The 24,072-nt window shown below is 40.3% G+C and overlaps 1 protein-coding gene across 4 annotated transcripts in view; it reads right to left on the reverse strand.

Annotated features, from left to right (window-relative positions):
- Positions 1 to 24,072, reverse strand: part of LOC134208763 (uncharacterized) — a 59,790-nt gene that overhangs the window by 14,424 nt on the left and 21,294 nt on the right. For all 4 annotated transcript variants that reach the window (XM_062684688.1, XM_062684687.1, XM_062684686.1 and 1 more), the window contains one exon: positions 352 to 797. In XM_062684688.1, coding sequence (XP_062540672.1) covers positions 352 to 373 — 22 coding nt within the window. In that variant the 5' untranslated portion in view covers positions 374 to 797. The remainder of the gene's footprint in view (positions 1 to 351; positions 798 to 24,072) is intronic.

Here is a 24,072-nt window from a genome sequence, read left to right on the forward strand (position 1 = left end):
TCCTAATGGAATTCGGATTCCGTTCTTTTGGACAATTAAAAAAAGATCCTACTTTACTGTGATTGACCTCCTTACTGCAATTTTTTTTAAGATTTTGGTAGGTTCTATTATTACAGAATTGTCAAGAATTAACAATCGCTGGTACGCGATACAATTGAACAAACGCAGATTTTCGATGAGTGCATTCGATAACTATAAATAGTCTTGCTATCCTTGAATTTTAAATAGTCATGAATATGAATCGACTTTGTGGCATGCAACAAAAAGAAAACTTTATATTTAAAACCAAACGATCAAACATTCCACCCCCGCAAAACTCAACTCCGAAAATAGCTAATTTTCTTATCTTACCTGAAATCGTCATTGTGTCCATGCAACGTCGTAATCGCGATAATCGACAAGACAAATCCTTTTTGGAAACTTTCCGCTTGATACCTTTCCCAGTCGTATTGGGGTTTTTCCGCTAACGGAAGCTCACGATTGGAGCGACAGGGTGCTGTCTTTTCTTTTCTCGCTAATCGTTTTGTCGTGACAACGAATCAAGCAACACTCGAACTCATCGAGGCATGTGATTTGTTGGGATTCGTTAGGGGTGAGCTGTTTTTTTTTTCGTAGAATAGTGCACCACAAAAAAAAGAACAATCCAGATGCTGCCTGGTGCTGCTGAAGTTCGTTGATTCCAATAAACAACGGCAACGGCGGCGTGAGGTTGTTGATGATTTGAATTCAGTCGCTCTCCTTAAAAGTGGCCGGGCACGACTGAGTGGGTGGATCGGGGTGTTGTTGATAAGTGCAATCTGCGAAAGAGAAATGGAGCAAAAACAAACGAGTATTAATACACCACTTTTGAACGGTAATCGTCGAGTCAATTTGCTGCTGGAGTGGATTTATGTTTTATTTATAGTTCTATTCGAAAATGATGGTGAGTGAGTATCGAACTCAACCGGCACTGGAACGATGGCCTGCGAAGTACCTACATTTGCAAAGTTGTTTGACCTCGAAATGGAAAAGAACATGTTGTGCCATCGACGCCCGTCCAAAATACGTCGCATTTCGCTACATTTGTTTCGGTTAAAATAAAACGAAACAAAAATGGAATTTCAATTGATTGTGGAATTTCAACATGAGTTTGACTGAATTGGGTCAGGATACGGAAATAGGGCCAGTCAGCGGTTCAGCTAATTTTGTATTTGCAATTCTCTGCTTTCCAAGTCAAGTCGGTATAATTGGTATAAAGCCGTCCATGCTGTAGGTGGGTCCTAATCTCGTTTCAATATACCTACGGTTTTTCGGATGGATTTTTTTACTTCTTTGGGCATAATAGTATTAAATATTAACGCTAGGCACTGTGTCAAAACAGGTTTAGTACCCTTTGTGTGACCCTCCTTTTTTCATGGAGCGATTTCCAAGCTCTTGCAAATTCCTCATTCTGCTGATGTTACTTTCCATTATCATCACCAACACGCGCGTCTGCTGGCTCAAAGCTCAGTATTGATGATGATCGTTCTCAACCGCATGCGACATGTGACCGCACATGAAGATCTTCGACTACCAGCACAGATGATAGGACGAACTAACTCTGTTATTGAATGTAACACCACAGACAAACAGACATAACACTCGTCAAATTTTCATAGTTCACTGATTTACTGGTCGATTCAAATAATCATTAGTTGACCAATCGATTACTAGTCGCGCGCGCATCGGATTTGTTCGAGTTTGACATTTGCTCACTACCGCCATCTGGTTCGCGATTTGCCCAACTAACTGCAATCATCAGATGTCGTTAGTGTTCAAATGACGATGAATTTGTTGAGTGAATGTTCAATGTGTTATGTCTGTTTGTCTGTGGTAACACTATTTTGTTTTGTTGGCATCAGCATCCACCATTCTGCGGCACAGTTTCAACTCATTCATTGCCCACCCCGTCGTCATCTTCCACGGATTGATGGTTGTGCGTCATCGCAGTTTGTTTTGCCATCGTAATCGACAATCGGCACTCGGCTTACGAGTGAAAAGGCTTCACAGCAAACCAGACAAAATTTTATTTACAGAGCTTCATTCAAATAAAAATAATATATTACTTCATTTTTCATTCTTAATAAATCGGTGGTGCCTCTCTTCATGCTCTGTGAGGACTCACACTTTCCAAGCTTACACTTGCTTCGCTCACCTACAGAGCTATAAATTATTGTTTATCTACTTCTACATCCATAGTTCGAATCTTCACTTTTTTTAAGGTGCAATTCAAATTAGTTTTAAGGAGAAATTCTTTACTTTCTAAGTCCATGCTACTTCATATTCCTTTTTTTCTTCTTTTCTATTTCATTCAATCGCATCTCCTATAATTTGCAATTTTATAGCTTGATTGAATTCTTCATTAATTATTCATCAACCACTCCCACAGTTATTATCTGTTATATGTCTAAGCCAGGTGTTCTTTATAACATAGATATGCAAAATATCTAATATCTACAACTATGCCCATGAGCCACAAACGAGACAGTTTAGTTAAAATGAACACATAGTGCTAATGAGTAGATTGATTATTGTTGGACGCGTTTAATTTAAATTATTGTACCGAAATTCAAGTAACTTTGTATTCAGCCCCCAATTGATTCCCGATATTTATGAAATAGAAGATATATCTTGTATCACCAAAAAAACAATAACACCTTCTTCTAGGTATCATAATTCTCATTCATTCACAACTATTCATTCATCTGTTGCTGTCACCGAGCAATTTCGTGCAATAGCCGCCAGGTTATGTTCTTTCATTTCTGACAATCGTTGTCAATCACGATCCATTTGGCAGTGAGCCGTCTCTCGGACGAAAATAAACGCAAATATTTACCATTTTGACCTCATTTTTTGAACCTAGCTCCCCCATCGCTATCACGTTGCTACCGCATTCAGAACCTGATAAACATTGACCTGCCACATTTCCTACTTTGTGCCAATAATGGGCTGCTTTTGTGGATTCGATTCGATTCGCGAGTATATTTTTAGTATTATTATTTGCATATTGTCTGTCCGTATTTCGTTGCTGTTAATTAAACAATGCTCGCCAAAAATTACATCGGTACCAACACCAAGGCAGTGGGTTATCAGCGCAGAACCTCGCGCGATAAGAGTCACAATCATTCGATACGGAGAAAGACACTTTTACCTGCACACTTGTGGAGCCGAATGTTGGACAACGTTCGCGGGCAGGGTGATTGTACTCTCTCGCTGGAAATGTTTAAATTTTTTTTTTTTTTTTTTATTAGCTTTATTAAGGAGACTTGCAGCCCCAGGCTGGCTCGCCTCCGATGTTTAAATTTGTTATAACCGCTCCTGGCTGTTGTCCTACTTTGGCGATCAACAACTTGATTGAAGAGAGTGTAGGTAATGAGATGTAGATAAGGCTTCGAAAGGAAATTAGATTTGAACAAAGGATTGAATTTGTCGCACTCCTTGATAAGGAGAAATTTGGAATTTGCACTTTTGATAAATGGAGGGTAAATGATAAATTGTGTTTAACAGAAACCGTTCACATTTTGACAATTCCATTACACGCTCCGTGATTCGTTGATTAATTTTGTGCAGCGCGCCATCCGTGGCCATATCAATACTAGACCAACATTTGAAAACAAAGAATCAGAAGGAATAAATTTTGGCTGTTACGCTCTTTTCAAATGTTGGTCTAGAAGAGGCAGCCATTCCGACGAATCGCGTCATCCGTCGGGCTATCCGGGAAGTTTATTAATTATCCATTGGCCTTGGCATAAGTTCGTTCAACCGCATAATCCATCGGTTATCCGTCGAACATTAGGGGAGACTGGGTAAACTTGATCCCCTTTTCTGGTTTCCGATGTTTCACAGCCAAAAATAAATAAACATACGCGATTTCCACACAGACTCTCTAAGAAATATAGTATTTAACTTTACTGATGTATGACAGTCCTTAAATTATTGTTGTTATTGATACACAATCGATTTTTTAGAGTGCTGTCAAAAATCTACTTTTAAAATATTCGGGGGAAATTGATCCCTCTCCAAGAACTTGCTTTGATAAAATTAGAAAGGTGCCCTCAGATTTTTAAAATATTTTTCCTTCAAAATACGCGCAATTTTCGAATTGCTGTGCGTATACATGAACGATTTTTGTTATTAAATTCGACAGCACATGCAATTTTTAAATTTGAGGAGACTTGATCCCCTTTCTATGATATCTACACAATATATATTTTTTCCTGCCAACCCTTCATCAAATCTGTCAAATCTACAAAAAATTAGAAGTCTGAGAACAGATTTATATTTTTTTGAATTTTTTTGCCAAATTTTTGTATGGGTGACTAATGGGGGATCAAATGTCCCCATATTGAGGCAATAACTTCAAATCCAAATATCCTAAAACTTTGATGGAATGTTGACATTTTCATTAGTACAAATCATTAAGCCCATTTATGACTTTGTGCTGTGAAAAAACGAAAGCTTTTGGTCATCGTTATGAAAAGTTATTCAAATTTTGCGAGGCCAATAAAAAAATCTTTAGGAAGGTCAAAACATGCAAACCGCCCTGCAAAATGAATAAGGTTGTCAATCCAAAAAATAACTCACCACATAAAGGTCATTTGTCTAGAGGATTTATACCAAGAAGTACGCTAGAACAAAACTACTTTAGTTCTCGATAAAACAGGGGGTGATCAAGTCTCCCCGGGGATCAAGTCTACCCACCTTCCCCTATTGTGCATCGCGCCACCTGTCGACCAATTATATGCAAGTTATGTAACCTGTCGGCCATTACGCAACCCAAATCGCAATCATTACCAACCATCGTGGTCAATCCGACTGGCCACCCCATCCGTTGATCAATCCAGTAAGCCACTTGAGCAGCACAAGTCAGACAAAAATGGTTGCTGCAACTTAATTGTGTCTAAATCTGATCACATATGAGTTGCAGTAACCTTTGTGAAACATGTGTGCTGCTAGGGCCAACGTCCGGTCAAGCCAAGCTTCTAAATCTGTCGACCAATCCGGGAGTCTACGTCCACGGTAGAGCATCGTGTGAGTTCCGTCGTCTACTGGCAAGCCCACCTGGCAAACCGTCAACTGGCTATCGTGCCGTAGGCAGTCTGCCTTTACCACCTACCAATGGCTACCATTCTAACCTTGAGTAGTAAATTAGACCTAACCTAACATGCATGCTTCTACTTGGTCCAAAACCTCCAAAACCAATATATTCCCAGGTCCAAAACCTTCACATTCGCTTCGTCGACCCTGGGATTTTGTACGAATAGAGGCATTGCGTGTCCATTCCGTTGGCCAATGTTGGCTATACATAGCAGTCTGGGATCTAGGACGGTTCCTCTTCTACTAGAAGACTTCTAGGACCTGTCGATGTCGGTTTCACGAGGGCAAGAAGCTCGCAGGCTGGTTCACAAGGGACATTTAAAATCAAACCAAGTGATCATGCATTTTTCATCAAAATATCAATCATCCAATCAATCCATCCACCCTCTTGATCAAATGATCGAAACTGGCTTTGGTAATTTGTGGCGGCTTGTGAAGGAGCTCAAATATGTATTGAGCAGTTTATCACCCAGCTCTCAGCAGTCAGTGTCTTTCGGGAGGCAATGATCTGCCCGAAACCAAAAATGAGATCATCAGAATATTATTATTGATGTCCTTTGAATGCTAAAACTGTGTTCAAGTAGGAAACCGCACTGCACCTCCGTCAATGGAGATCACTTCGCAAAACGGGGAAAGGACGTTTGGCTGATAGTCGTTCAGTCGAAAGTTCAATGAGAATAGATAGTATTTATTTTCATTGGCTAAAGGTTGTTAGGCTAAAAATGTCATTTGGCCAATCAAACTATTAGGCCGAAGATCACTTATACAGAAAGTGATTTGGCCGAAAATGTCATTCGACCAAACAGGTCGTTTGGTTGAAAAATACGTTGACCAAAAAAATAAATATGACAGTAAGGGCCATTTGGCCGAAAAGGATATTTGCCAAACAGGTCATAAGGTCGTAAATTTCGTGTGTAAAGTGTGAAAAGTATAAAGTAATAAATGATAATTGAGAAGTTTGAAGTAAGAATTGATAATTGCGTAGTAAAAAGTTGCAAATGAAGAAAGGAAGTGAGAAATGGCGTCTCACTTATCAGTCACCATTTCGCACTGTGAAAAGTGCGAAATAAAAAGTGAGAAATGACGAGTGAGAAGGGAAAAGGGAGAAGTGTGACTCTTTTTTATTTCTAATCACGTTAAGAAGTAGGCAGAAAGAAATGAGAAAGGAATAATGAAAATTGAGAAGTGAGACGTCTCTGTTTCTAGTACAAATTTCTACGATGAATGAAAAGCGACTTGCTTCTAAACAAACATACCAAACGCCGTTGCGTTTGAATGTTTTGCAAGAAATTTTGTTCGAGCCTCCATGTCTGTTCTCTGTGTTGTTACTTCCAAACCCCTCGACCGATTTCAATCAAATTTGGAACACATATACTCTGTCTTAAGGCGACAAATATAGTGATAGTTAGAAAGTCATTGCTTGATGGGGATAAAATGTTCATAATGCGAATAAATTCAATACCTCGGTACGGTACGGGCGGATTGCGCTAAAATTTTGACACAAATCGTAGAATTTTCTGAGGAATCGTGCAAATGTGGTTAAGTTCACTGCACGAAGCAGCAAGATCGCGTTTTACCCTAATGCCCCTTATTTGTTGTGCTTTCCGGAAGACTTTAGCATTTTTGGTAACGATTAGAAAATAATAGAACGTTGGTTCAAATGAGCAATATTTTAGCTTCTTTAGTCGTGCGGTGGACAAAAATAACTCCAGTCGATTCCTTGGAAAATTCTTGATCAGTCTAGTAAGGTGAGGTTATTAGTAAGCAATTTGAATAACATGAGAACGTGGGGTAAAATCAACAAGATCTCAATTCTCAACATCGTACAGTAGACAGAACTCACTTAATACGATTTTGGCAAAATTTTTGGTCAAATGTGTTATGGTTTGTCGATTATTTGTAACTCCGAACTTGACGAATTACATAACAAATAAGGGACAAAATTTTAGCGCAATCCGCCCATACCGAACCGAGATATTGAATTTAATTGCTTTATGGACATTTTTTTCACATTGCGCATTGCATGAGAGGTAAGGGATTTGGAGAAGAGAGGTATTGTTTAGTTGTCGATCAACTAGTGCCGATTTCAATCAAATTTGGAACGATTTTTTTCTGTCCTAAGGAGACGATTTTAGTGGAGGTGAGTAGGGCCGTGAAAAAGGGGGAGGGTATGAGGGAGGAGTGTTGTTAAGGCATCGAATTATTCAGTGTAACCTCTGAATCTCTTTACCTATATCCACCAAATTTGGATCACGTATTCTCTGTCCAAGGAAGACGATATAAGACTGGGTGGGAGTATCATAGGGGAAAGGAAAAGGGCATAATTACGATACTAACTGTTTTGTATAACCTTTTAACTCATGGATCGATTTAAACCAAATATAAAGCAAATAATCTCTATCCAAAGAAAATGATTATAGAGAAATTGGGAGGATCATTTGGAATGCGGGAGGTTATTGGGAATTGTTTAGAAAACGAACAGATCAGTTTAACTCCTGAATCCCTCCATCAATCAAATATGTTTCCATCAATATTGGGACACACATTCTCTACTCTTGGAAGACAACTATAGATGAGGTGCTTGGTGGCCTTGTGTCACTGCTTCTGCCTCATAAGCAGGAGATTAAGGGTTTGATCCCTGGCCCTTTCTAATTTCCTATTAGATAATTTCATTAATCATATAACTCAATCTCTTTGCAAATCAAATTCTCATTGCTAGCAAGTATGATTCTAAATATAGAATTGTTATAAAAAGCTACCTGTTACTTAGTAGCAGTAAATAAAATGTAAAAATAGATTGGTATTCATTTGAACCCGCATACGAATGCTATATACGGTCGCTACGCTCGTGCAGGCCTCATACAAGTAAGAATGTGTAAGGTTGATGTGCGGGTAGCGATGGTGTGGTAGACGTGTGCGTGGTATTAGAATCCAATAGCATTCAAATTCTAATTGTAAAATGAATCCCATTAGAATTAACTTTAATACTTTCTCATTACTCTAGTACTTCTAATTCTCATTCATATATTCCTACCCCATAGATCGCATCACTTACCAAAGTGAATCCAGATAATATATCCCTTCATACTAACACAATATCCTATCCTAAGACTATCGTGGAGATGCAGAGGTATACTCGGTCTCTAGTAGCAACGAGAGTTGAACTAATAATCCTTCCTTCCCTTGATGACCGTAAGGACGTGGCCGGCGCCGTAATTGACTTAGTAAAATGCATTGAATTTCCGAAATTTGCACATTGAGAATGATAGCTACACCCAAGCTCCATTCAATTGGTTCCCTGTGCAATTTCGCAAGTTCTAGTCAATCACGGAGTAGCAACTACGAATTGTACGGTTATCCTGCTCATGCTCATGCTCATGCTCTTGGCAGACAACTATAGATGGGGTGAGACGGTCATTGGGAAAAGGAAGAAGTGCGTGGTTAGTGCAGAGTGCAAGGATATGCAAGAATATGTTAAACAAAATAACGTATACGTAGGGCATAATTTAAATTCTCCATTCTCCTAATATCGATTGGCCCATTCTTTAGTTGATCCGAAGTTCTTTGAGATTTTACAATTCCCCGAAAACCAATAGCCCGAATTCCTTAAAAAAAAGCAAATCCTCGATAATAACGTTTTCCCGGAAAAAACACTTCCGAATATGACATTTCCCTGAAAATAAAATATCCCTCAAGGGAGCATGGGAGCATTGGCATAAAGCCATTTGGCATAGCTGCGAACAGCCTCAAAAGTGATGGACATTTGACATACTTTTTTGTCTTACCTAAAATATTTATTTGACTGATTGGTACTGAAATAAAGCCACTAAGATAGAAAATCCTCCTAGAACAATAGAAATTTTGCATAAAAAATAGGAAAAAAATCAGGGTTTTTTAATCTATCGTTTATTTTGGAGGCTCAATTGCCTCTAAGCGTTACGGAGCCGAAATCAAGTTTAACAATTCATTTCTCAATTCTACTTTATTTTACCGGAGTCGGTAAAATTTTACTGAGTTTTTGGACTACGGATAACCCAGTAATCTCAACAGCAATATTTTACATTACCGAGTTCTCAGCATAAACGAGAATTGTCAAATAAACATTAAATTCGGTAATGAAGGTTGTTTGTTTATGTTAACATAAAAATGAGTAAATAAGAATTTGTTTTCTATGAAAATATTTTACCGTCTGGAAAGTGTATCTAATCAATTTACCTTTGCATAAAATATAATAGGCTATTCGGATTACGATCATTTACAAGGTATTGTAGACATGATAAAGAGTATCTTGTTGTCAAATTTCACTCATCTTACTGTCATTTTTCACGTCAAATACCTGGTAAATTATTGTAATCTGAATAGGCTATAAAATTGAGAAATGACGACTTAAGAGCGGAGCAGGATGGATACGTTTGCGTGCGTTTTGACAGTTTTTCCATGACAAAACTGTCAAAACGCACGCAAACGTATCCATTCTGCTCAGCTCTTTAGGCGGGTTATAATTTATAATTGTCAGACAGGGATTGAATCCTAAATTAAATGAGAAAATCTGTCACTCATCATCTCTTGCACACCGACAAATCACAGCATGATCACAGCACAACGACAGCATACCGTAAGAGACATTTTTCGAAAGTTGTCCCGAAAATGAACCGTTTGTTTGAGAAAATGCATATGTAACATTTTTGGCCAAAATGAGATTTTTATATATTCTGAATCCTCGTCCAAAAATACATATTCTGGCAAAAATTACGAAAAAAATGTTTTGCTCAGGAATGTATGAAAAAAAATTCGTTTGTTTGAGAAACTACATATGTCCACGTAATTTGAAGAGCAATTGTGGAGTACTGCTTTAAATGTTTTGTACTGAAAGTACCCCAGAGTGTTGAGTTTTGCCAAAAACTATTGATTTGTATCGAAGAAATCGAAAGATTCGGTGCAAATTTGTTAAAAAACAGTTTTTTGTTGTTTTCTCGAAAAATTGTAAAATGGACTTATGCAGTTTCTCAAACAAATGATTCAAATATAGATAATTTTTTTTATAAAACAGGTTCCAGAGGTAGGAGGCACCGCGGTTCTCATGATGCATTTCACTTGTTTTACACAGCTATCCTATCTGCGGCTGCAGAGTTAAGGTTTCCCCAAACACACGCGACACGACAATCGCGTCGCGATTCTATCGCATGGCGACTGCGATTCTGTCGCCGTTGGTATGGAAGCGTAAATGGAACATTGCCTGCAGCGACCCAACGATAGAATCGTGGCGACTAGTTGTCGCCATCGCGGCGATGAAATCACTTAGGTTTGGGGGATTCTTTAACTAAACGCGTTTCCAACCGGCACGACGGAAATAATTTCCAAAATGGATGCCCAACCGGAGAAAAAGAATCATGAAAACAACATCGAGGGCCTCTACAATAGCGTTCAGCATTTTTTTTAATGGCTAGTCGGTAAATAATCATTTTCCACTGATGGTGCAGCATAAATTTGTATAGGGGAAGTGCACTGCTTTTGGCCAACTTAGTGCCTAATTTAGCCAACCCTGAAAAATACATATTTTTCCAATATAATCGATCAGTTGAAAGCAGCGTTAAAGGGTAAGGGATATATCTCTTGTTGGAACTAATAAAACCCTTGCGAGTTGGTTTATTTTTGGATTTATTCGCAAAATTGGCCAAATTACGAACATGGCCAAAACCGGTACAGTTCCCCTACCGGCTTTTTGTGCTGTTCAGCAATTTAGAGATTTAATGATTTGTTCAGTAAAAATAAATAAACGTCAAAATAATCAGCATAGTTCTTTACCGAAACTCGGGAATTTATAACTTTATTTATAACATTGAAATGCTGTTTAAGTGTGTACAGATGAGTATCTTTACAGTGAAACTATGTTTTGTCCCCGAAAAATACTGCTGCCTCAGAAGGGGGCTAGCCTAGACCCCGAACTGTTGGTCTAGAGCCAACGACAGCTCATGGGGTGGACATCAAAGGCCTCTTTTGCTCCCGGGTCCAAGGGCGTTGAACGGAGAGAAAGTTTTCGGCGAGAGGTTCTTTTAGTGAGAGAGAATACATAATTTTAATTACCTTGATTCAGAATACGGGGTGGACGAAAACTGGCAAAGCAAGGGGCTGACCGGTGAGTTAACCGGTGAATTGTTGAGTTGGCCGTATCCATGATGATAAGTGCACTCTATGCGGCTTTCTTGCTGAGAGGCACACGCTCCAGTGTGCTGTCGATGGTCGTTCAACCCCACATGGTTTGTTGTTGACCCAACAATGACGATCGACTGCAGAATTGGTCTTCGTCGAACTATGAAGAAGGGGGGGGGAGGGGGCGTATCACATTGTTGCATTGTCGAGTCTGCCTCCGGAACTTGTACAGCATACATTTTCTGGACGTTTGGTCCTTACCGATAGAGATAGGCAGGCTTCTTCCTAACGCCTCATTTCATTTATTTAGTTAACATCTAAACAGATAACACTGAATCAACAATTTGACGCCACAATACACGGTTCGAGGCTGCATCTCTCCATCCTCGGATACGCCCCACGCTCGCCAAGTCGTACGCCTGAGTGGGCCTAATCATCGGACGGACAGTCGCGAGCACCGACACGGCAGAATACGGCATCTTTATGTGCGTTCTCGGTTTTTGATCGGCTGGGCATGGAGCCAATTTCAGGGTGTTGTTCATCCCGACTGCTTCAGCGACCTGCACTGTTTCACCCACACCGCATTTGAATGAGCCGTTACAAGAACTAAAGCGATTTTTTACCAAGATTTTAATGGTACCGTTTAGGACGGTAACAACAGGCACTGGACACTTCAACCTGTAACTACCAATGACGCCCATGCGTCTGTGGCATGGACGTCCTTACGTCCCGAGCCAGCTCACCTCTTCAGTTTCTCAGGGTCGGCACAACGTGCTGGGGAAAACTCACCTGTTCACTTAAAATGTCTCAACCTGTAACTGTTTCTTTCAGTGGATGCAAGAAATCAATAGGAAAAGCTAATTATAATCGCCACATCAATTAGATCTATATTCATTTTCCTTTCACTTATAATTTGGAAAGCCTAATTGGGTCTCTGCTCGAGTTACCTTCAATAATCTGCCTGTGCTGCTGATGCCACGTGGTTCCCTCGCTACTAGATGATGCTGGAGCTTTCTTGGCTGGAGCGCTTCACCCGTATCCGGGCTCGAATTCCGTTTGGTGCAGGCCGTATATAACGTTTGGCCGCGGTCGTATGTTGACGGACGACCTGTTCAGCGCATCTGGGAGCGGAATCACATCACTGCACTGATCACTGCAGTTTTTAATTTAGAGGGATTATCTAGCTCACAATCGCGACACCTTGTCTTCCCGGTGGCTTAACTACACGGACAGTTCTTCGTATCGTCTTAACTTTTGCAACACCGGAGGACGACCTCTAAACACTAACTGGCCTCAACGTTGGCAGTAAGGAGGTCCAGTTCGCCACCCAGTGGCCACTAAAAGTTTTCACTTTCAACGCGAGCTAGATTTAAGCAAAGACTATGCTTCAAATTGTCTATTTGAGGATCTATTGGAAGGGTGATAAAATCACTTAGGATAAACTCACTGTCCGTTACGAATCACTACTTCCAGATTTATTAGCGTTCGATCCTCAACTTGCTGAACTACACTTCTGACTATCGCACCGTTTTCTCGCTTCCCAGGAATTTTCTAAAAAAGAGACCGACAAGTTGGAAGCCGGTCCTTATATAGCTGTTGGGTAGAATATCGCGTGATCGTCATTTGATACTCAGATGATCATTTCACCCATATCATTCTACACATGATGGTGTGGAGATTTTGATTTCAACAAACACTCACAGGCTTCAGTTGGTGTGTTTCGTCGGCATGAGAATTCTCGAGCAGGGCCAGTAGTCGCTTATCGACGTATAGGTTTCGATGTGCCCTATCAGTACCTGATCTTTCTATCTATTAACTTGAAATATTTCAATGGGCGGTTTAAGGCGATACGGTACAAGTTAAATTTATATAATTCAAATAGAGTTCTTGCAAAATAGATATATTTTAAGTACAGTATTTTTGCTCTTGATTTTCGAGGGAAACTATCACCAAAAGGGAAATGTTTTGGGTTGAAACATAGGATATGTTACAATGTTCCCCTCTCCAAGAAAAATACACATATTAAAATATGGGTATTTTGTCTCTTATGAGAATTGATTGTTAATCTCAGCAAAACGATATTCCGTTTGGGCAGTAGGTTCGGATCATATATTTACGGAACTATTGTTAACGAGCGTTTAGGAAACTCTTTCCTTTTTTTAAACCATCGTAGTTAACGATTCAATTACTCATTTCTATCGTTTTTAATTTGGAGAAAACATCTTTCCTCTAATGAAATTTTTCTACTCCCTCAACTCGTGAGGAACAACCATGCTTTGGTGGGTTTCTTTTGTTTCTTTTTTTTGGCATAACGCATTCATAATTTCATTCATCTAACTTTCAAGCGGGATCCCTCATTATTCATTCATTCAAATTCACTCACTCAATTTCCACTCACACTTTAACCTCATTTACTACTAACTGTACAATTACTTCGAGCTATTTACAAAACCTTAACCTATCATCCTATCCTCTATGTATTGAATACCGTGGACGCAACTGTCTACCGGCCAAACCTAATCATTTATCTAATTAAGTATACTGTGTTCTTAGTTTAAGCCTGAATAGATAAGTGTCTTGGTATTCGGGGTCATATACTTTCATTGTCCGAGGACTCAGTATCTATTTAGAAGGTTATACCTTTTACTGACCATCAGCGGCTGTTAGCCTCCGGTCTCCAGCGAAATGCGAAGAACACTTTCTACCCTGCCTAAACCTACCGGAATTCATTTAAAGAGAAATCTATATCTGTGCTAAATTCGATCATACACACATGTTTGAGATGTGAGCTGATTTCATATTTCGAAAATACTACTCGATTCTATGGTGACTGTCAAATACTATTCTCAGTAAGGCATCAGAGTATCGTAAAATTTCCATCAACGAGGAAAATCGTGAAAATTCCTATTGTTTGAAGCAAGATTGTCACGGGTTTCGAGCAAATTCAACAACTTTCATTCTGTCGTTTCAGCTAACTGGTTGTCGTACTAGAAGAGCTACAAAGAACCAAAGTTTCAGACGTCGGGTACCGTTTATAACGAAGATTCAGTGTTTGTTTACATTTTTCTGGAAAGGATCTTATCGACCTGTTTGCGTTGAAGACTATTTACGTACTCTTGGATACAAATACAACGGAGCTTATGCTGGTTTCATGTGAGATGCATGCCAAATTCCTAACGACTTTCCGTTGGGGTCCTCAATCTCATATGACGAGGAGCCTAGCTTAGACTTAACTCGTCCTGGCAGATACATTGCACCATACTTTGCATTGTAGTTATGTACCGCACTAGATTGCTTCATGTTTCGATAATAAATTTGTTGACCTATTTCGAATCCCTTAGCATGCTGGCGATGTCTAAGATTGAAACGTTCTTTTCCAACTTCATGAGCTTGTTTGAGACTTTTCTCTACAACGTCGTAGATTTTATCGAAAAGTTGTTTTTGGGCATTTGACCGCTCTTCAACCGTTTGATCCTGTTCGGAAGGGAAATTCTTGTGATCTGACCCTTTAACGAACAATTCATGACCATGCGTGATGAAGTAAGGGGTCATTTTCGTGACGGAGTGGACCGAAGAATTCAATATTGTCTCAATTTCTGACAATTTGGAGTCCCATAATCTTTGGTCTTCTCTTACATAAGTCCTTATGGCAGCGTTCACGGTTCGATTTACCCGTTCTACGGGGTTTGCTTGACAATGATACTTAGCATTTAACCAGTGCCGTATGTTGAAACGCTCCAAAAGGGATTTAAATTCCTTTGAAAGGAAACATGAGGCGTTATCAGTTATGATAACGTCAGGGGTTGAGTTCCTAAAGAACCATTGATCACGAACAATGGCACATAAGGATGCACTGTCGATCTTACGCACGGGGGTTAGCATAATCCATTTGCTATATAGATCAAGCACCACCAGTATATGCTGATGTCCTTTCTTGCTGCGAGGCAAGGGACCAATAAAGTCCATTGCAATTATTTGCCATGGGTGTTTAGTAATCCGTTGATCACCCATTAAGGGGACAACAGGTACTGAAGATCCTTTGACTTCTTTGCATGTTGTGCAGTCCTTAATGAATTCGCGCACTTCAGCGGCTAATTTTGGCCAATAGTAGCGCTGCTTTATTCGGTCAATTGTCTTGTCTGCTCCAAGATGCATTGACCCGTCATGATTTTCGCGGATAATGTCCTCTCTATCTGTCACCGGTGGAACCAACTTCCATTCATACCGATGATCGTATGGTAAATTTGGAGTGGAAACAAATTTATAAAGATTCCCATTCTCGACTCGGAAGTCTACATAGTCATCCGGGTTTTCCTTGACTTCCTGTATGGTTTTCTCGTACCAAGACGAGGATGATCGGGTTGTCACTATCGCAACGGCCCTGGATAAGGCGTCGGGTACTATGTTATCCCGTCCCTTTCTGTGTATTATGTTCATGTTGTACTGTTGTAGGGTTAAACACCATCTGCTACAACGTGATGCGGTTTTCCACTTTGTGGTCATTATGTGAGATAACGCGGACGAGTCGGTTATTAAGGTAAAGTGGGCTCCTTCTACATACCCGCGGAATGCCTCAATAGCCAACAGTGCCGCTAATGTTTCTTTTTCACACGCATGGTAATTGCGTTGTGGGGTCGTTAGTTTGTGTGAAAAATAGGCGATGACCCTTTCAGAGTCATCTTGCTCCTGCGTAAGTACACCGGCGACAGCTACATCGCTAGCGTCGGTTTGGATGCAAAATTCCTTGGTAAAATCAGGACACATGAGAATGGGAGCAGTGATAAGCTTTTCTTTTATATCACTGAAAGCTTCTTCCGCTCTCTCATTCCAACCTAAAACTTTACTCTTGGTTTTTAGCAGGTCTGTCAGTGGGGCGGTTGCGCCACTGAAGTCCTGTATAAACCTCCGGTAATAGTTACACATGCCCAGAAATCTGCGTAACTTTGTTACCGTTGTCGGGCGCTCATAATCTACCACGGCTCTGACCTTTTCAGGGTTCGGTTTTAAGCCTTGGATTGATAGTAGATAACCCAAAAATGGAAGTTCCTCGATTCCAAATTTGGACTTATCTAAATTGATTGCCAAGTTAGCAGCTCGTAACCGACGTGCTACCTCCTGAAGTAGTTTGACATGTTCTTCGAATGTTTCACTAACGATAACTATGTCATCTAAATATACAAAAACACGAGGTTCCAGTTCACCGTGTCCCAAGACTTGGTCCATCAGACGGGACAATGTCGCTGGACTGTTGACCAAGCCAAAGGGTAGACGGGTGAACTGGAACATGCCTTTGCTTTGTACACTAAATGCTGTGTACCGGCGTGAGGATGCTTCGAGCGGAATTTGTAAGAAAGCTTCTGAGAGGTCTATTGTGCTTAAGTATTTGGCTTTCGGTAATTGACCTAAAATTCTACCGGGGTGCGGTAAAGGATATGCGTCCCTAACGGTGCGCTCATTAATTTTCCGCGCATCGAGGCATAACCGGACTTTGCCGGTGGGTTTTATCACCGGAACGACGTTAAGCGACCAATCAGAATGACATCTTTCAATTATTCCCACTCGAAGCATCCTTTCCAGCTCTTCCGTTACCTTTTCTTGGACTTTAGGAGAGATGGTGTAAGGATATTGACGAATGGCTGGTTTGCCCTTCCATTCTTCTTGGATATCTATGCGATGAGTAATAAGGGGTGGATGAAATTTCACCCGGAATAGCAATCTTAAAAGTTTCTTGACGCTTTCCAATTGCTCCAATTCAGTTTTGGATAACGAAGGTTTGGGTTCTTCAGGGTTTGGGTGCGTATTTTCTTCTACTAAAGCGCATCGCTTTATCGATGGAGAAATTTGGAATTTCCTCCAAAATCCATGCCTAAGATGCAATCTAGGATCAGATTCTCGATCACCAGGGTTGAAATTATTCTTAGCTGATAATCGAATGTGATTGGAATGTACAATTTACCAAGTACTTTCAACTTCGTTCCACTAGCTGCTCTTATGTCTAATGGATCTCTCAAAGGATGTAATTTGGGTTTGTTCAATTTATGGTAAATTCTGTCACTGATTAAAGTTAAATTACTGCCTGAGTCAAGTAAACCATTTACTATATTCCCATACAATTTAACTTTAGCGTATGGTCTATTATCCTTTGGTACGGAATTTAAAATTACTTGTACATCTGGATCCGCTTTAGAGTACATTTCCTCTAAAGTAGGTTCCCAAAATTCAAATGGAGTAACTGCACTTTCAAAACTATTTACGCGGATGACGTCGACGACCGGCGACTTTTGGTCGTCTGAAATCCGTTTTTAAACAATAAGGACAGTTCTGGGTATCAAACCCTTTGAAACCACACATCCTGCAGAACAAGCCTTTACTCGATCGGCATTGATCAACCGTGTGATTCGTGAATCGGCAAAAAATGCATTGATCCATTTGGGGAGGTTTGTGTGCTGCTACCAAACTATCCAAAGAACGAATATTATTATGATTTCCTTCCTGTGGGTTCTCCTTTCCTACTTGAGGTCTGGAAGGCGAATCAGTAGAAATTGGTTTCTTCTGATTTTGCAATGGTTTAGTTTGTTCCTTTATTGGTTTGTTCGGAACTTTTCAAAGGTTTTGATTTTTGATTATTGTTAGACCATTTTTTCATTTGGTCGTGGGTTCTGAGGTTTTACTTCATGTCTGTTCGAATGAATTTCGTTTACGATGTTGGCGGATTTTTCCGAGCCGAACATTTTATTGTAGAGGGAAAAATTAGATGCATCAATCAGACGACCAGCATCGACTAATTGTTGTAACGTCGTTGTTGGCTTCCACAGAAGGTATTTCTTGTAGTCGCCACGCATATTACGCTTCACTACATCCAATTTTTCGGTTTCATTCATTTGTATCGTCATTGACCTAAAGAGTTTCTCCATATCGTAATAGTAGTCTTGAAACGACTCGTTTCGTTGCTGACGTCGTTGATAAACTTTTGAGCGAACCAGAGAATCTAATTCTGGATGCACGAAAGACTTTCTCAATTCCTCAACCATATGGTCCCAATCTCTTAATAAACCTTTGGAACTCATTGACATGAACCAGTTCAAAGCAGGCCCCGTAAATAAATGGAATGCGGAGTCAAACAATTCTTGCTCTGAGATTCTCTCAGCGAGCGACAATTGTTGCACCAATACCAGGAACTCATTCAAGCTACTGCCTTGATCGGTACCTGCATATTTTTCCAGCTTCCACTTCGAGACAGGCAATGATTTATGGCTGTACGACGCATTCGTAGGTACGTGCGACAGATGAGATTGAGTGGGAATAGACGCTACCTGTGACACCAATGTGTTTGGAGCGACAGAGCTGAAAGTCGAAATCGGTGGTGTGATCGATACTTGAGGTGTGATCGAAACTACCGGCATGGGTACTGAGTATGGAATTTGTTGAGGCAAGTATGAAATAGCTGGAAGATTTTGATATCCCGCTAGGCTATTACCGTAGACATTGGGATACCATCCAGTTGGAATCATGGAAGAAGCATTCATTCCTGAGAATGCACCTGAATACGGCGTAGGGTAACCATAAGCTGACGATGAGTAGGGCACACCGCCGTAGAGATGAGGAACGGGGTAAGGATTAGAAGCATTAGGAATTGTGACATTAGTGTGATAAACTGAGCTGTGTGACGGCGGTGAAGGTACACTGACTGATGGTGTCACCTTAGGAGAGAAGAGAGAATTCACCACTGTCGTATTTAAATTTGATATTCTAGTGCTATTCGAAGTTACGTGAACCGATTGCATAACGGATGTAGATACATTACATCTTACATTATTTCGCGCTTGCGACGTCTGTTTGTACTTCCGTAATAAGTACAACTCATGCTCGAATGTGAGCATGGCATCACGAATATCTTTCTTCTGATCACCCGAGCTTGAAGCTGGGTCTAAGCAACCTAACCTTTGCAAACACTGAATTAAATCGTTATCGACTGGATCCAATCCTGAAACGTTTTCGCTTTGATTAGTTACCGGATTTTGAGGAACTGTTAGTAAGTCATCAATGAATAAATCACTTCCTACGCTATCTGTCCTGTGGTGTTCTCTTTTGATAAAAGAAACGATTTAGCCATTCGATAATTTTATCGAGGAATGTGCTCAGAATATTTCTTTTTGTTTCATCCACATACTGCATCAATCTACCAATCCTAGTACCTAAATGCAACATTGTCGATTGACATCGCGGTGGTGAAGTTTTCGCACTACCTAAGCTATCCAGTAGCACATTGTATTTATCTACACAACACGCATAATCTATCTCTGGATCCAGTTCGTATTTGATTTCTACTTTAACAACCGATTCTCGATCCCGCTTGAGAACTTCTCTGAGATTCCCACGCTTGCGCACCATTTGCGCGCCTTCTTCGCAAATGATACCCCTGATATGCAATTCATAATCCAGTTCATCTTCGTTTAGAAAATCGACTCGAAGGTCACCGAAATGTGCCTCCAAATCTTCTACATTCGCAATCGCACTGCTACCTACACTTGCCATCCTATGAAGAATTGCTGCCCAAAAGAAACCCAATAAAAAAATGCTAATAATGCTGCTAGAACCTAGAAACGCACCAAAGCACACTCAAAACTGTTTCAAATCGGGACCCACAACTCCAACAACAGATGCATTCGATCAATAAAAATGATGAGATGAGCAATCGTTTCGAACCGCGTGGTTTACCCTTTTTTAAGAGAATCGTTCTACCCGCAAACAATAGTTGTTTGTGCAGCTTGCTAATCAGGTAGCTAATCTTTTGCCGCTTTGCACTAGATCAAACGGACTGTTCTACCACTTAGAAATTTGGAAATACTGAAATCAAAATCAATTCGATCACGAAGAGCTATGAAAGAGGAATCGTGAGTCTCCCCCAAGCACAGTAAAATTGTGTGGTTGACCATACAATTCAATTATCTTTCCGAGGATCGCCAATTGTAACTACCAATGACGCCCATGCGTCTGTGGCATGGACGTCCTTACGTCCCGAGCCAGCTCACCTCTTCAGTTTCTCAGGGTCGGCACAACGTGCTGGGGAAAACTCACCTGTTCACTTAAAATGTCTCAACCTGTAACTGTTTCTTTCAGTGGATGCAAGAAATCAATAGGAAAAGCTAATTATAATCGCCACATCAATTAGATCTATATTCATTTTCCTTTCACTTATAATTTGGAAAGCCTAATTGGGTCTCTGCTCGAGTTACCTTCAATAATCTGCCTGTGCTGCTGATGCCACGTGGTTCCCTCGCTACTAGATGATGCTGGAGCTTTCTTGGCTGGAGCGCTTCACCCGTATCCGGGCTCGAATTCCGTTTGGTGCAGGCCGTATATAACGTTTGGCCGCGGTCGTATGTTGACGGACGACCTGTTCAGCGCATCTGGGAGCGGAATCACATCACTGCACTGATCACTGCAGTTTTTAATTTAGAGGGATTATCTAGCTCACAATCGCGACACCTTGTCTTCCCGGTGGCTTAACTACACGGACAGTTCTTCGTATCGTCTTAACTTTTGCAACACCGGAGGACGACCTCTAAACACTAACTGGCCTCAACGTTGGCAGTAAGGAGGTCCAGTTCGCCACCCAGTGGCCACTAAAAGTTTTCACTTTCAACGCGAGCTAGATTTAAGCAAAGACTATGCTTCAAATTGTCTATTTGAGGATCTATTGGAAGGGTGATAAAATCACTTAGGATAAACTCACTGTCCGTTACGAATCACTACTTCCAGATTTATTAGCGTTCGATCCTCAACTTGCTGAACTACACTTCTGACTATCGCACCGTTTTCTCGCTTCCCAGGAATTTTCTAAAAAAGAGACCGACAAGTTGGAAGCCGGTCCTTATATAGCTGTTGGGTAGAATATCGCGTGATCGTCATTTGATACTCAGATGATCATTTCACCCATATCATTCTACACATGATGGTGTGGAGATTTTGATTTCAACAAACACTCACAGGCTTCAGTTGGTGTGTTTCGTCGGCATGAGAATTCTCGAGCAGGGCCAGTAGTCGCTTATCGACGTATAGGTTTCGATGTGCCCTATCAGTACCTGATCTTTCTATCTATTAACTTGAAATATTTCAATGGGTGGTTTAAGGCGATACGGTACAAGTTAAATTTATATAATTCAAATAGAGTTCTTGCAAAATAGATATATTTTAAGTACAGTATTTTTGCTCTTGATTTTCGAGGGAAACTATCACCAAAAGGGAAATGTTTTGGGTTGAAACATAGGATATGTTACAAACCAAGTACAAAAAAAAGTTGCTTCCAGAAAAGCCTAAATGGAGACTTTCTAAAACATATTGAGAATTTCGCAAATACGTGGATTGCGGCAGGACTGCCTAATAGTTCTAAGTTTCATATTTTGAGATTCCACATAGCCGTGTTCTGCAAAACGACTGAGACTGGACTTAGCAAATACGGCTAACATGCAATCGAATCCGTTCATTTTGATTTCCAGGTGGCTTGGAACCATGTGAAGACCCCGGAGAACTCCGAAACATACGACCGACACTCGACAGTTTCTTCGTGTGGTAGTGATGTACAATAGTGAGCATTTGTGAACATTCGTATCTGTAACTGAATTCGATAATCTAATATAATAACAACATAACTGTTTGAAATTAAATTCCATCGCACTTCACAGGCTTGAAACTGTTCAGATTTGTTTAGCTGTACTGCCCATAAACACATAAATGTCCCATGTTTACTGAATTTCATGTTCACAGTGACTGCTATACTTTTATAGCAGTGTAATAAACATAATATATAAAATCTCCCGTCCGAAAGTCATGTAACATGACTCATGTTTGCAGTGAAAAAACTGTTTTTCGTTATTACTCTGTACTACTGTACTGTACTGTACTGTACTGAAACATACCATTTAACTTAAAAAAAATGTTTTAGATCCGCCGATAGAACTTTCTCGTTTCAGTATCATATGAAAGAGGAATCCTAAGTTTTCGGTTGGAAAGTGTTTTGGCGATACTAATTTTTTTTTTCAAGTTAATGTTGTCCACCAGACACACCGTGAATAACAAATTTTGCTTCTTGCGATGTTTGTGGATACGCAGAGAAGAATTCAGTTAGTAAACAGCAAAGTTCGCTGACTCAAGCCGGGGCCGCAATGCTACGTAATCGCCTACTTTGACCAGCGTTAACTGACGGATACATTAACGATGAATTCGAAGTCGGCGATGACGCCGCCTAATATTCCTTCCTTCTTCTTACCTGACTGTAAGGACAAGGCTGATACGGCGTTTATATTTGTAAGCATTGAGTCACTGAAGCTTGTATAATGTGAATTTTTATTCCGAATCTGGATAATGAAGGTTTCAGCCACGTGCATCAATAGAGCAACTAAATATATGCCCAGTCAATAGAAGTTCATCATTAATGAAGCGAAACTTTGGTTGCAAATCATATTTCATTAACATTTCAAAATTCCCTTTTGCCGTCACGTGGAAAAAATTCAAACAATCTTTACAACCAAACTGGTTGAAAGTGAGCAGAACATTACTGACTTCGCGCGTATCATGGATTCCATCCAACTGCACAATAAGTTTGAGTCATAATTTGTCTACAATATTTGTTTGTCAATTAGGAACGTGTCGATCGACTGTTTAACATTCTCGAACGATCATCAATCATCCTATAGGTGGTAGTTATGGATGCATTCTGAAATCACACCTCGTAGAGGAGCCTCGTTGGCAATCACAAGCGTTGCAATGGTTCCGTGTTTTTGCAGCGTCCTTTCGTTCTCCGTTACCATTCGTTCGGACGACATATACGTAAACAGTTGACCGGTATTCGCCCAGCCCCTAACATTTTCCAATGACGAGCGATAGCCGGCCGTATTGGATTTATTTTCGGAAAATGTCGAACGAACAAACTGACGGCTCGGTATTTGCCTTTACTTGACCGCAGTTGATGTGCGCTTAAAACTAATCATGCGCCAGACGGACATCGATATTTCGGAGGCCGCTATGGCCGCCGCCCGGATGGTTCGGGATTTGACCGCTTTAACAGAGTTAGACATTACTAATATTTAAATTATTCTTTTTTGTTATTTATATTCAGTTCTAGATGAATAATCACCAAATCGACACGTGTTGATAACATTTTAACTAAAATGTAATCTCACGACTGAAAGTACCTCCTGACGGTGAGTCGTTTCAATCATAATGAAATAATTCATTTGGCTGAGATTCAAGATTTCGAACCTCATAGTTGTCTGATGACGCAAACGGGATTGATTTATTTCCTGGCGAGTGCTTGTATGTATGATGGTATGCAATTCAAATTGGTGGAAACCATGGAAGAGGTTTCTACTCCTTATTGAAATTGACAGATTTGTACATCTAGAGGTTGATCTTTATATAAATGGTATTACATCATATTCATTACGGTACTCATTATTGTATCACATCATATTCATTAGGGGCCCCACACACGCTCCGACGTGTTGTACAACTTTGACTCCGCCCCCAGGAGATTTGGTTCGGTCGGAGCCAAGTCGGACCGTTTGTGGACAAGTTGTACGACTGTCGGACGGACGGTTTCAAAATTGCAAAGTTGGTCGGATGAAATCAAATCAGTTTGATTTTGCTCAGACTTGTGGTGGGCGGAGTCAAATGTTGTACAACCAAGTTGCATTGTGTGTGGTGTTGTTGTACAACACTGTTGCATTCAATTCTTCTGGTGGAATATCCAGGAGCAGAAAGTGATTTTTGCGATAATACGGAAGATAAGATGGTTTGCAATAATAA

Source organism: Armigeres subalbatus, chromosome 2 (genome assembly GCF_024139115.2).
Source record: "Armigeres subalbatus isolate Guangzhou_Male chromosome 2, GZ_Asu_2, whole genome shotgun sequence".
NCBI classification, from domain to species: Eukaryota; Metazoa; Arthropoda; class Insecta; order Diptera; family Culicidae; genus Armigeres; species Armigeres subalbatus.